Here is a 12,538-nt window from a genome sequence, read left to right on the forward strand (position 1 = left end):
TGAACACCGTGCACCCATGTCATAGTCATTGCAGCGCTCCAAGGGCAAGGATATAGAAGAGGGCAGCGCCTCAAAGAGGCATCGAGGAAGGCTGACGAATGTCGGTAATTTCCACGAGAGCGTAGGTCCAACCGTATGGAAGATAATTTTAACACATGTATTGGCGTTACTTTTGATCTCTAATGGTTTTCGTAAGCACATGACCACCATCCCTCCGAAGATTGTCATTAGGATAAAAATCGGCTACACAACTGGTGGGTAAAGGTTCGAGATGTCAACGGGAGGATTGCCATCGCTCACCAGATAAAGATTGGCTACATGCTCACCTTTAAGGTTGCGACTTACATGACTTCCAATGCGATTGTGTTCGACCTTTCCGACTTTGAGGTGGCGGTCAAGTGCGATAAGGCTGGTCATAGTGGAGAGTAACTTAGACTAGTAACATACATATGTTACTAGTCTATGTTATTACCTTCATAGTGGGTAGTGTCATAGGTGTGGTAACATAGTTGCCTTCATTTATTACTTTCTAGACTCATTATGCATTGGAAACCGCTATGTGATAGTAACATATTATGTTACTCTATTTGCCTCTCTCCTCATTAACTACTTGCCACATCATTAATTTTGCTTATGTGGCATCTATGTTACTACCTATGTTACTCCCACTATGACCAGCCTAAGCACGACCCAGCCCTTCAATGATCAGAGATTAATGTCTGTTTGTCGGTCCTAAACTATTTTGTGTCCGTTTCTGTTCTACTATCATGTTTGTTCACGGGTGGTTGTCCCTATCTTTATCTTTATCTTTACCTCTTTATCTTTATCTTTACCTAATAATAAAGAAAATTGGGTTTCTGTCGTCCGTCGTCGTTAGCAATTTTTCATAAAAGTCCCTCAGTTTGTAAGAAATTAACCCGCAGTCCCTGTTTTAGTGGGTCTCTATATAACGTTTCACTTTTACAAAAATAACCCTGGAAACCCAGCCCGAACCAGACCGCTCCGCCTCTCGCAGCTCCATCCTGCCGGAGCCCCCCTCGCCCCCGCAACCCGCCTTGCCGGCGACCCCACACCTCCGCCGCGCCCCGCCGCCGGAGCTCCGGCCGCTCCGCCGCCTCGCCCCTCTCCTCCTTCCTCTCGATCTCCTCTCACCTCTATCTCTCTTTCTCGCTGAACAGGGACCTCCAGGAGGGCCATGGCGCCACCAGCCCTCAATCTCGCCGGATCCGGCCGCCTGCACGCCAAATCCGCCGGAAATGGATCCGTCCCGTCCAGATCCGGCCGGATCCGACCGGGCCCCGCCATCCTCGCCACTGGAGCACCGCCCCGCTCGACCAACAGCGTCGGCGCTGTCTGTCCCTGCCCGCGTCTGCACGAGGACGACGCTCATCCCGCTGGCTTGCAGCACTCGGATGGGCCGCCGCCCCAGCCGTCCCGGCATCAAGCCAAGGCCCAGCCCAAGCCACATCTTCTGCCGCTCCATCACCGCCCACCTTGAGATCAGCCCCGACGCCACCACCATCTTCAGATGCGTACGCACACTACTTCCTTCTTCAAATTGCTTCACCACGTCATGCTGAATTTGCAAATGGCCGCTCCTTACATGTGTGATCGAGAAGCAAGGTCAAGTATGAGCAGGCTATCAACGTGCAGTGGTCGGAGATGCCGTCGCAACTTACATGTCGCAACCGTCGGCTCTGTGCTAAGATTACGAGGCTCTATGTCTGTATCATGGTGTTCCAGTAGTAAACTTTCAGGCTGGTTAGATAGGGGATGAAGATGATGTATACTACCTAACGGCCATTGAGTAATAAAAGGAGATGGATTGAACTACATGATTTATGCCATGGGAATGATGAAAAATCTTTAGGTGAGGATGTTGAATAATTCAGTCCTGATCAATGGCTTCTCATAGAAGTCTTCCTGCCAGCAAGAGAGCCCTTACAAATTTATAGCTTTTAGTGTAATTATTACAGAGAAGACATGCTTAAAGGGCCTATAATTTTACTAAGTAAACATGTACTGATCTCTACATGCTTTTTATTAGAGGTAAAGACGATGCATTGCCTATCCAAGTCTCCATACAAATTTGTAGATGCACATGGCGTTTTATCTATCTGGCTAGCGTTTATATTCAAAACTCTTTTGTCCTTATATCTTTTCAGAATCGCTTTCATGTTTTACTAAGATCTGTGCGGAAACAACATGAGCCTTTGCTGCTTGGTCTGGGATGGTGAAGTGTTGGTTGCAGTGGAAATCGTTAAAGGGGGCACCGGTGTCTTCAGTTCTACGGTTACAGAATATATGGTGTCATGCCCAACGTTGCAAGGGAGCCTGTAGTGGGAGGCGACAAAGTATTGGCTGTTGCCATAGTATCCATAATGTATGTCATTCTTAATATGCATGCAGTTTGTACCTTTGTATTCATCCACCAATTGGCAATATGTTGACGTGCTCTGTAGGACATGAACAGTTGTGTGTCTAACACATTTTCATGATTTTTTTCTGTCAGGAATTGTGTCTACACCAACCTCAGAGCTGGAACAAGGAGTGCGCATTCGCATTGATGAAACAAGTTTCCCACAACCCGCTGCTACTGCCCACTACCACAATCTAGTATAGATACTTGTGAGTACGTGAGAACATCTGTAAGCTAATAAACAGTACAAACACCAGGCTTAGTTTCGGAGTACATATATTGCGTCGACTGGTATGACGTCTGAATATATATCTGACTAGAGCCATCATATGGACAAGTAAATCTTTGTAGCAGTCTGTTGGATAATTATTGGAGATGATGCACTCTGATGGACATATACAGAAATCCATTGTTATTTTCAGGTGAAAATCTTGCACATATCTATGTTGAAACCAGCCATTGATGTCCCCAAAATTCACTATACCAAGTACAACAATATATATTGATTAGGGGGGGGGGGGCATTATTTTGATCCTGCTTTTCATGGAGAGCATGCCTCTGTATTCATTTACCAAATCTGCTTATGTACAATTCTTCGCACGTAGTACAGTTGTGCCCATAAAATTCAGTTCTTCGATTGGATTATGTAAAATGGGATGATCAACCAAATAACATTGGACCAAGTGGCTTATGTTGAGTGTATCAGTAAGGTAGATGTCTATATTAATTCATACAAAGATCATTACTAATAATGATATGATTGGTAATACATTCATGACTACTCTATGTTGCCTTGGCACATGCAAGCCATGCTATAGAAACTGAAACTTGCAAAACAGAGTGAAGTAAATTACTTTGATTTGTTAGACACAATCTAGATCATCACCAAGAGTCGTCAAAGAACATAGAAAATAGTAAAATTAGTGTTATTTAAATTTGGCCTTATTTTGCTATAAGCAATAAAAATCAAGCATACAATAGTTGTCGGGTGATAATTCTTTGGTATTTCTAAGGCCGGCAGTGGCACGGGAGGTGTCGTTGGCGCCACGGGCTAGACACAAACTTGATTAGATTGCTACTGCATTGCTGATCTGTACCTCTAGGAATGTTTTGTTGATCATGTCAACCTGCAGGCTAGCAATTTGAAGAGACAGTTGCACAGATATTAGCATATATAGTCCCGTAGATTCTGCCAGTGAACATATAAAAACAGCATGTCCGTGAATCTAAATAAACTATAGCAGTGAATTGTTGATGATGTATAACCTCATTTGCATCTAGCTTTCATCCAGCATTTTTTATTTATTTTATCCAACATCTTTGTAAGCATCTGTTGGGCCAGCCCAAGTAGACAGAACAATATAACAGTGTAAAAGACACCATGCTCATATTATGATATGGTGTTAGGTTTACTTGCCTACAAGTTTGGTTCCACTTGGTACGGACACCATGCTCTGCTATCAGCGTATCCGTAGTATCATGGTATTGCTACTACCTTGAATGCTGAATTTAAGGTTGACTGATCATGTATTAGTCTGACTCCCTTCTGAATTATGAGGTCATCCCATGGTTGTCCACTAATCTGGTGTCTGGTCCATCTTCTTACCCTTGCAGTTTTAGCATCATCTGTCCAATCTTGCCCTGACTGTGTACAGACTGTTGAATACTTCAAACAATGAGCAATTTGAAGTTCAGAAATAAGACAAATATCTAAAAATGGATCCGTTTTTGGAGAAATGACATTGTGTAGAGTGGAAATGCAGAACTATATGTTCCTATTTCACCAACTGGTATTGAATATGTGATCAATCTTCATAGAAAAAACTACAAAGTCTAAACATTAGTGTGTGATACATATGGAAAATTGTGATGTCTATTTTTTTGAAATATTTTTACTTTAGAAAAAGTTTTAAACAGGGCATTGCATTAGGTTTCATATTTTTGGCCAAGACGCTCCGCGAGGCGATGGCACATGGCCGGCAAGGCGGCGTTCTAAAGCGCACCAGCCCGCAACTGAGGCGGCGCCCACGGCGCAGCCGTGGCCCTCGGAACGCACCGCGGGGGCAGTGCTACCGGCCACCAGCGCTGCTCCTCCCAGATGGTGGTGCCAATGGCCATGGTCCACTGGCCCCGGCCGGGCTCCCCGCGGAGGCGCGCGGGTGGCGGCCTCTGACTTGAAGTCTTCTTGAGATTTGTACGCCGATTGCTTGGTCGTCTCTTTGTGCTGTCACTACGTGTACTGAAGATTAGTTACTTCGCTTTGACTTGGAGCAAGGTGCAGTGGTTTCAGGTTGCTGATGCTGATATTTTCATGTGATGTTTGAATGATTGTGTGTCTGACCAAGTGTAGTTGCGCTTCTGACAATGTATTGGCCTTCCTTTGCTGCAGCGAAGTTAGTGAATTGTTCACCATGCTTTACTTTGTTCTTAGCAGGGAAATTTGTGGTGATTCGTAATCAAACTCGCAAAGAACATCCTTACTTCTGATTATGTTTGAAGAGGTACGATGGATGGTTGAGCTGAGACCACTGTTTGATATTTGTTTGCCTTTGCTTTGTAACCAGTGAGGGCTGAAGTGAATGAATCTGGAAGTGCTTTAGCGATTAATGCTCTGTCCCAAGTTAAGCATATTCTACTTCCGGTCACTGGCCGCAAGCCTTACCTTTCAGTTCTAATTCCTTGAGATACCTTTGTGATGCCTTTATTTGTCCATGTCATTATTGTGCCTGCCATATGGAATTTTGAGTTTATCTTTGGTCAGCTTTCTTATCAAATGATAGCCCTTTGTGCTCAAGTTGATTTGATTAAATCATTTTCAGATCACCACAGTTGTGAATATAGCCATTGTTTCAACAGAACAAACCTAAGCTTAGCATGAAAGAGAGTATGAAAGTTCTGATCTCTTCAAAATATGTGAGGGACCTTGCTACCTTACTTGTTGCATATGGCATTAGAATCAATTTTGTGTAAGTCAGATGGAAATCGAAGCTCAAGGCACAAGTAATTTTTCCTGGCTTTTTTCTTTTCTTCTTTCCTTGTACTCCTTTAACCTTTTCATGGTTCCTTATTCATTTTGGCAGTTCCCCAGTCCAAACGAGCACTCATCTTTCATGGGTGATTTCTCTACCGCAACTTTGCAACTTTCATGATGATGCTGTTAGGCTGGATTATATTCCAAAGATTTGGTTGGGGGGTGGCTTCCATGATCACCCCCATAGTTTTGTGGTGACTGGCGTTGGTTTCTTCTCTGACTTTCAACAAGTGCAGTTCATTGCCGCAGAGCAGTCTTAGAAGATCAGTGCACATGTAGCCTTATTTCTGAGTCCAAATTTCATCGTACAAAAAGAAATACTCAGTGTAACCACATTTCTGATGGTTGCAAAAATTAGATTATAAAAATGTTGCATAATGGCACGTGAAGCAGGTTAAATTTCATTTTTTTGCCCGGTGCAACGCACGGGCATTTGTACTAGTGATACTATTATGCATGACTTGCGAGACCGTTGTCTAATATATATGTGTTAAAGTCGCTTAAAATATGTTCATTGTTGTTGTGCCTATCACTGTGTGGTAGCCTCACCACACAAAGAAAAAGCTTGGCGCATGCATGTTTTGCTTGTAACCGAACAACTGCAAATTGCATCTGAGGAGTACATATGAGGTTTTGTGGGCTACTAAATGAAGTGTAATAGAGATTGCATTAGCACAGCCAGAGGCTCGAGCGATCGACAGATGCAATGCGGCCAAAATGGCTATAGGTAATCAAAATCAGACATTCCCCAACATATACGGTGGATCCACCTTCATGCATGCTTAGTTGCACCTGTTGTCTTTAAACGGCAAGGAGATGGTCCAAAAGAGTAACGTGCGTGCGTGCGTGCGAGCACACGCTTTGCCTTGCCCGCCACCACCACGGTTCCACCCGCGCTCCCGAGCAAAAGTAAAGGTGACGATGCATGGTCATGGTGTTGGTGTCCGTTCCATCCAAAGGAGAAAAAGGAAGGATATACCTCTACGTGGCCCATGGTTGGCCGCTGGAAGCTGCCATCCTCGTCCTGCAATGCATGCACCCGCAAAGAAAAGGGAAAAAGGACCCAGCCAGCACTGTGCCGCGACGCCGAGACCTGACGCCGCGTCTGCGATCCACATCCATCCACTCCGGAGAGGCACCCACCACCACCATACAATGTTCCCCTAGCTCTCCCGGAGAAGCCCATGCATGGTGTGGTACTGCTGTCCGTCCACGAAAGCTAGCTAGCTAGCGCCCAGCGGCACGATCGTATCCACAACCACAACGTGCGTGTTTCTGGCCTACGATTGGAAGGTAGTTGTGCACGTACGCAGGAGCAGTTGGCATCAACTGGATTGCAAATTTAGTTAGGCACTAGTGCTTCGTACTACGTAGCTGCTTCTCCTGCTGGTCAAGTCAGCTGGAGCTGGATAGATAGTGCGTGGCACGCGCAATGCCAACGACGAAATCCACATCCATGTCCATGTCTATCTCCAGTTCTCAGTCGGGCCCGGGACCGGAGGTTTCGGATTAGATTTGGTGTTTCCTCCCTCCGTGCTGTCGTCGCATCTCGCATGGGTGGTGTTACAAGGGAGTGAGGGATTTGATGGAATAGTTGATGTATTGCTTGAGCCTCGTGGGCATATATATAGGAGTACAAAGACCAACTTGGAGTACAAGACAAGGCAGGACCAAATCCTAGTCTACCCTAAACTTCCTAATAATCTTATACGCAATATCCCCCCGCAGTCACAACGGTAGCGACGCAGACGGTGAGACTGGAAAAGAATCCGAAGGCAAGCCGACGGAAACCCCCCACAGTCGTAACGGTCGACGCATCGCAGAAGTCGTGACTGGAGTGGAAACCGACGAGGTTGCTCAAGCAGGCGGTAGCCCTTTGTGCTGTTTGTCGATGTAGCCGAGAGCGTGTGTGGTGGAGCCGTGGTCGAGGTAGCCGTGCGAAGAATGTCGTGGTCGATGTCGAGGCGGGGTGGCCGGTGTCGAGGAAGTCGCCGTGGAGCCGCGGGCGCAAGGGGGCGCCGAGTTAGCATGGGCGCAGTGGTGTCGAAGTAGTGGTGCGCCGGAGAGGAGATGTTGTTGACGACGCGTCGCGGCGGGTTTGCCAAGCTCAGGGACACATCGTAGATGAAGACACGCACCGGTGTTGCCAGCACCGGGCATGCGTAGACGGACGAAGACGAAGTTGGTGAAGCGCCGCACCAGGCTTGCCAGGCCCGGGGATACGTCGTGGACGAAGGCATGCGGCGGTGTTGCCAGCACCAGGCATGCGGAGACTAGGACCTGCACGAGCTGTACGCCATGTCGAAGAAGTCGGAGGGCCAGCAGAGAAGAACTCGACGACGGTTGCGGCATCCATCGGCGCGGGGCCAATGTCACCAACGATGGTCGGAGTAGACGAAGTGGTCGGGGTAGATGACGGTGACGCTGACGACGGGCTGGTGATGGATGAAGACGAAGGAGGTGGACGGGCGGCTGCGGCGGCTACGGGGTAGCGGCGACAGCGTCCTGACGACGGCGGCGGCTTGATTAGGAGCGCGGCGGCGGTGCTCGAAGTAGGCGGAAAACCCTGACAACGTGACGAAGACCGGCACGGACAGTGGCATTCCCGCGCCAAGGGAGACGACGCGGCGCATACCACGGGAGGTAGACGCGTGGCGACGGCGGAGTGGACCGTGGGCCATGACGCTACGGCCTGAAGGGGCGACGCAGCGGCGGCAGGCAGGTCGGGGCGACGGCGGTAACACCTCGGGGCGGCGGCAGAGACCGCGGGCCGCGGCGCAACAACCCGAAGGGGCGGCGCGATGGAGGAGTGCGTGTCGGTGCAACCGCGGTGACGGCCTCGGGACGGCTGCGTGGACCGCGTGCCACGCTCGCTACGACCCGACGGGGCGACGCAGCGGCGGCGCGAGGGTCGGTGCGGCCACGGGGACGACCAGGAGCGGACGGCCTCAGGGCGGCGGTGGACCGCGGGCCGCGACACTACGGCCCAAAGGGGCGACGCAGCGGTGACGCGGGGTGGTGCAGCCGGGAGAAGAACCACGGGGCGGCCGCGCTGCGGCCCGACGAGGCGATGCAGCGGCAGCCCGTTGCTCGATCGGTGGAGGGACGCGCTGAACTCTGGGACGATCTTCAGGGACCTGCGGAGGCGCGCGTAACCGACGGGCTAGGTCGGTTGCGCGGCGTAGATGAGGCGGATCGCGGCGGCAAGCGGGTGATGAAGCCGATCGCGCGCGAGGTCGGGGACGCCGCTCGGTGGAGGCGTGGTGGCGGCGGAGTTCGAGATGAAGCCGACGGCGGCGGGCGGCAGGGCGGCTATGATTGGCCGCCGCATGGCGCGAGGCCGCCGGGTCGGGGTGATGCAGGAGTCCCGGTCGGAGCAGGGCGGTGACGACCGGCGTAGATCGACGGGTGGGCCGTCGCGCGAACGGCGGCGGTGAAGGGCCGCTGTCGGTGTCAAAACCGGCGGATGTCGGGTAGGGGGTCCCGAACTGTGTGTCTAGGTGGATGGTAATAGGAGACAAGGGACACGATGTTTTACCCAAGTTCGGGCCCTCTTAATGGAGGTAAAATCCTACGTCCTGCTTGATTGATATTGATGATGTGGGTATTACAAGAGTAGATCTACCACGAGATCAAGGAGGCTAAACCCTAGAAGCTAGCCTATGGTATGATTGTTGTTATTGTTGTTGTGTCCTACGGACTAAAACCATCCGGTTTATATAGACACCGGAGAGGGCTAGGGTTACACAGAGTCGGTTACAATGGTAGGAGATCTACAGATCCGTATCGCCAAGCTTGCCTTCCACGCCAAGGAAAGTCCCATCCGGACACGGGACGAAGTCTTCAATCTTGTATCTTCATAGTCTTGGAGTCCGGCCAATGATGATAGTTCGGCTATCCGGACACCCCCTAGTCCAGGACTCCCTCACTAGCCCCTGAACCAGGCTTCAATGACGACGAGTCCGGCGCGCATATTGTCTTCGCATTGCAAGGCGGGTTCCTTCTCCGAATAGTTTGTAGAAGATTGTGAACACTGGGATAGTGTCCGACTCTGCAAAATAAATTCCACATTCCACCGTATAGAGAATAATATTTACACAAGTTCAATCTGCTGACGTATTTCGTGGCGTGATGTCACACCACAACCAAGCCTTTACTTGAATCGTTTTTATTATACCGCCTCAGCGTGTGTAGCGAAGCGGTTTCCCTGGCACGTCTTGTCGAAGCAGAGATCGTGTTCCCCTTATTCCGGGATTCTCATCAATACGGACGTGGGTAACCCAACCGCGCCATTGATTGCGGCGCTTGGGAGAAAAGCGAGTTTTACCAGGCCGATGGGGACGCATAGTTTCGTCCGCCCATATATAAGGGGATAAGGATCCACCTTTTTACCTACGTCTTCTTCCTCCTTTGCTTATCCATCTCCGCGCACTCGAGCTCCAGCGCCCAAGTTTGCACATCTCACCTCAACCTCCTCCAACTATGTCCGGAGCGGGAGGCAAGTGGATGGCCTCCTCCGTTACGGAAGGGCACATCAAGAAGCTGCGCGGCGCCGGATATCTGTCCAGCGACATCGCGCACCGGCTCCCCGACGAGGGGCAGCCCATCCCCACCCCTAGGCCCCATGAGAGGGTAGTATTCCTTACCCATTTCCTCCGCGGACTGGGCTTCCCACTTCACCCCTTTGTCCGGGGGCTCATGTTCTACTACGGCCTGGATTTCCATGATCTGGCCCCGAATTTTATCCTCAACATCTCGGCGTTTATCGTCGTGTGCGAGGCCTTCCTCTGCATCCAGCCCCACTTCGGCTTGTGGCTCAAGACCTTCAATGTCAAGCCAAAGGTTGTGAAGGGGAGTCAAGCGGAGTGCGAAGGCGCCATGGTGGGCAGGATACCCAACGTCACTTAGCTCGAGGGAGCCTTCGTGGAAACCATCAAGGGGTGGCAATCGGGGTGGTTCTACATCACCGAGCCGCGTGACCCTAAATGGGCAGCAGCCCCCGAATTCAGATCTGGCATCCCCACACGGCTCACCTCTTGGAAAGAGAGTGGCCTGACTTGGGGCGATTCGGAGGAGCTGACCGGACTCCAAGCCTGCATCCAGAAGCTGGTGGACAAGAAGCTCAAGCTTGTCAACGTAGTCCAGGTCATGCTCATCCGCCGGATCCTCCCGTGCCAACAACGGGCCTTCAAATTGTGGGAGTTCGATCCGGCTCAGCATCGAACCTTGAGCGGGCTCTTCGACACTAGGTACGAAGATGCTTGGAAGGTGTTGTTTAAGGGCGCCGAAGCTCCCGCATCCGCTACCGAAGATCGTGGATTCCGCTCGCAGCGCCAGGCTAGTGAGGTAAGCGATTCTACCCTTTACGGGACACTTGTTTTTCATAGTTTGACTCCATGCGGGATCTAAACTCCCTCTCCTTTGACAGGACTGGCTGGAGAAGGCCGAGCAGACTAACTGTCCGGCCCCCTTGCCAGAAGACCCAGTGGATGCCCGTTTAGCGAGGCTGCTGGTTCCGGCACCCCATGTGGTGCCGGAGAAGAAGGCCAAGAAGGAGGCCACGGGCACTCGAAAGAGTTCCCGTTTTCAGGTGTCTGATGACTCCGAGGCAGACTCCTCCCCCGAGGACGAGGAGGAGAAGAAAAAGGCCTCTCCCCCAGTGGGGGGAGGGAAGAAAAGGAAGGCCTCCCCAGCGAGGGAGGCCGAAGGGTCCAAGAAGGGAAGGACTCTTCCCCCGGACTGTTCCGCCAACGCCGGTGACGACGACGAGGATTGGCCTCCAAGGGCCAATCCCCTGGCGAGATCGTAAGTATCCGGACTCCCGAATGACTTCATGATTTTTCTTTTTGCCACTTGGTGTCTTTCTAACGCCGCATACAACCCTGCAGTCCGCCCAAGGACGATCTTCCCGCTTCATCGAGCGGGTCCTTGGGCTCGTCGGATGTGAACAGTACTTCACTTCCAACCGCCTCCTCTCCCCGTGACGCTGATGATGCCGAGGTGGGATCCCAGAGAGGGACCCACCCGGAGGAGGAGGACCCGGAGCTGCCACAGGGCGACCTCCCGGACTTCGTGCCGGACTCCGCACCGGAACCTGCAGTGGTTCCGGAGTCCGGCGGGCGGCCCCTTCGTAAGAAGGGCAAGACCGTGGCGCCGGCGGCCTCCGTCCAACTGGAGGCGCCGGATAACTTGCTAGAGGCGCTCAACGGCGCTTCCATCAAGGAGGAGCACCGCACTGTCATGAGTGCGGTGATTCAGAAGGTCCAGCTTGCCAAAAGCAGGCTGACCAAAGCCTGCAGCAGCCTTCTATCAGGCTTTGAGGTAAGAATATTAATATATGTAAAATAGTACCGCATAGACAGTAGCCCCTGATGCTCGGTTCGGTGTTCGGAAAGAAAAGACGGACTAAGGATCTAAAAAGATATACGCAGGAGACTTAATAAATATGTCAATATGGGATTGCAGGCTGCGCTGCTGACCTCTGCCGCACTGACTGCGGAGGTCAATCCTTTGAAGCAAAGCCTCGAGCGGTCCGAGAACGAGCTCGGCCGTGCCAAGAAGCAGCTCGAGGACAAGGAAGGTGAGTAACACCTTATTAAAGTTGTACCTTACAGAAAAGGATTTGGTTGCAATATAAATGACAAGGATAACGTGGGTACTTCAGGGGCCACGAACGAGGTGGCGACCTTGAAGGAGGCGGTGTCCGTGGCCGAACGTAATGCGGCCGTGGAGCGTGCTGGGCAAGAGAAGCATGAGGCGCGGGTGGCGGAGGTACAGCAAGAGCTCCAGGCTCTCATGGAAAAGCATGAGCGTTTGGAGCGCGACTCGAAGACTCGAGGGTCCGAGCTTGCATCGGCCCTTGAGAATGCCAAAGCCGCTAAGGCCGAAGCCCACAAGGCCATTCAGGAGATCGAGGTGTTGGGGAACGTAGCAGAAATTCAAAATTTTCCTACGTGTCACCAAGATCTATCTATGGAGAAACCAGCAACGAGGGGAAGGAGAGTGCATCTACATACCCTTGTAGATCGCTAAGCGGAAGCGTTCAAGAGAACAGGGTTGAAGGAGTCGTACTCGTCGTGATTCAAATC

At 51.1% G+C, this 12,538-nt stretch overlaps 1 protein-coding gene across 1 annotated transcript; it reads left to right on the forward strand.

Annotated features, from left to right (window-relative positions):
- The first annotated feature begins 1,246 nt into the window (after nucleotides 1–1,246).
- On the forward strand, nucleotides 1,247–2,380 carry LOC123162377 (uncharacterized). Its single transcript, XM_044580164.1, has 2 exons — nucleotides 1,247–1,532; nucleotides 2,166–2,380. The coding sequence occupies exons 1-2, from the start codon at nucleotides 1,257–1,259 to the stop codon at nucleotides 2,235–2,237; spliced, it is 348 nt and encodes a 115-aa protein (XP_044436099.1). The 5' UTR covers nucleotides 1,247–1,256; the 3' UTR covers nucleotides 2,238–2,380.
- Nucleotides 2,381–12,538: the final 10,158 nt, after the last annotated feature.

Source organism: Triticum aestivum, chromosome 7B (assembly GCF_018294505.1).
Source record: "Triticum aestivum cultivar Chinese Spring chromosome 7B, IWGSC CS RefSeq v2.1, whole genome shotgun sequence".
In the NCBI taxonomy this organism is placed as follows: Eukaryota; Viridiplantae; Streptophyta; class Magnoliopsida; order Poales; family Poaceae; genus Triticum; species Triticum aestivum.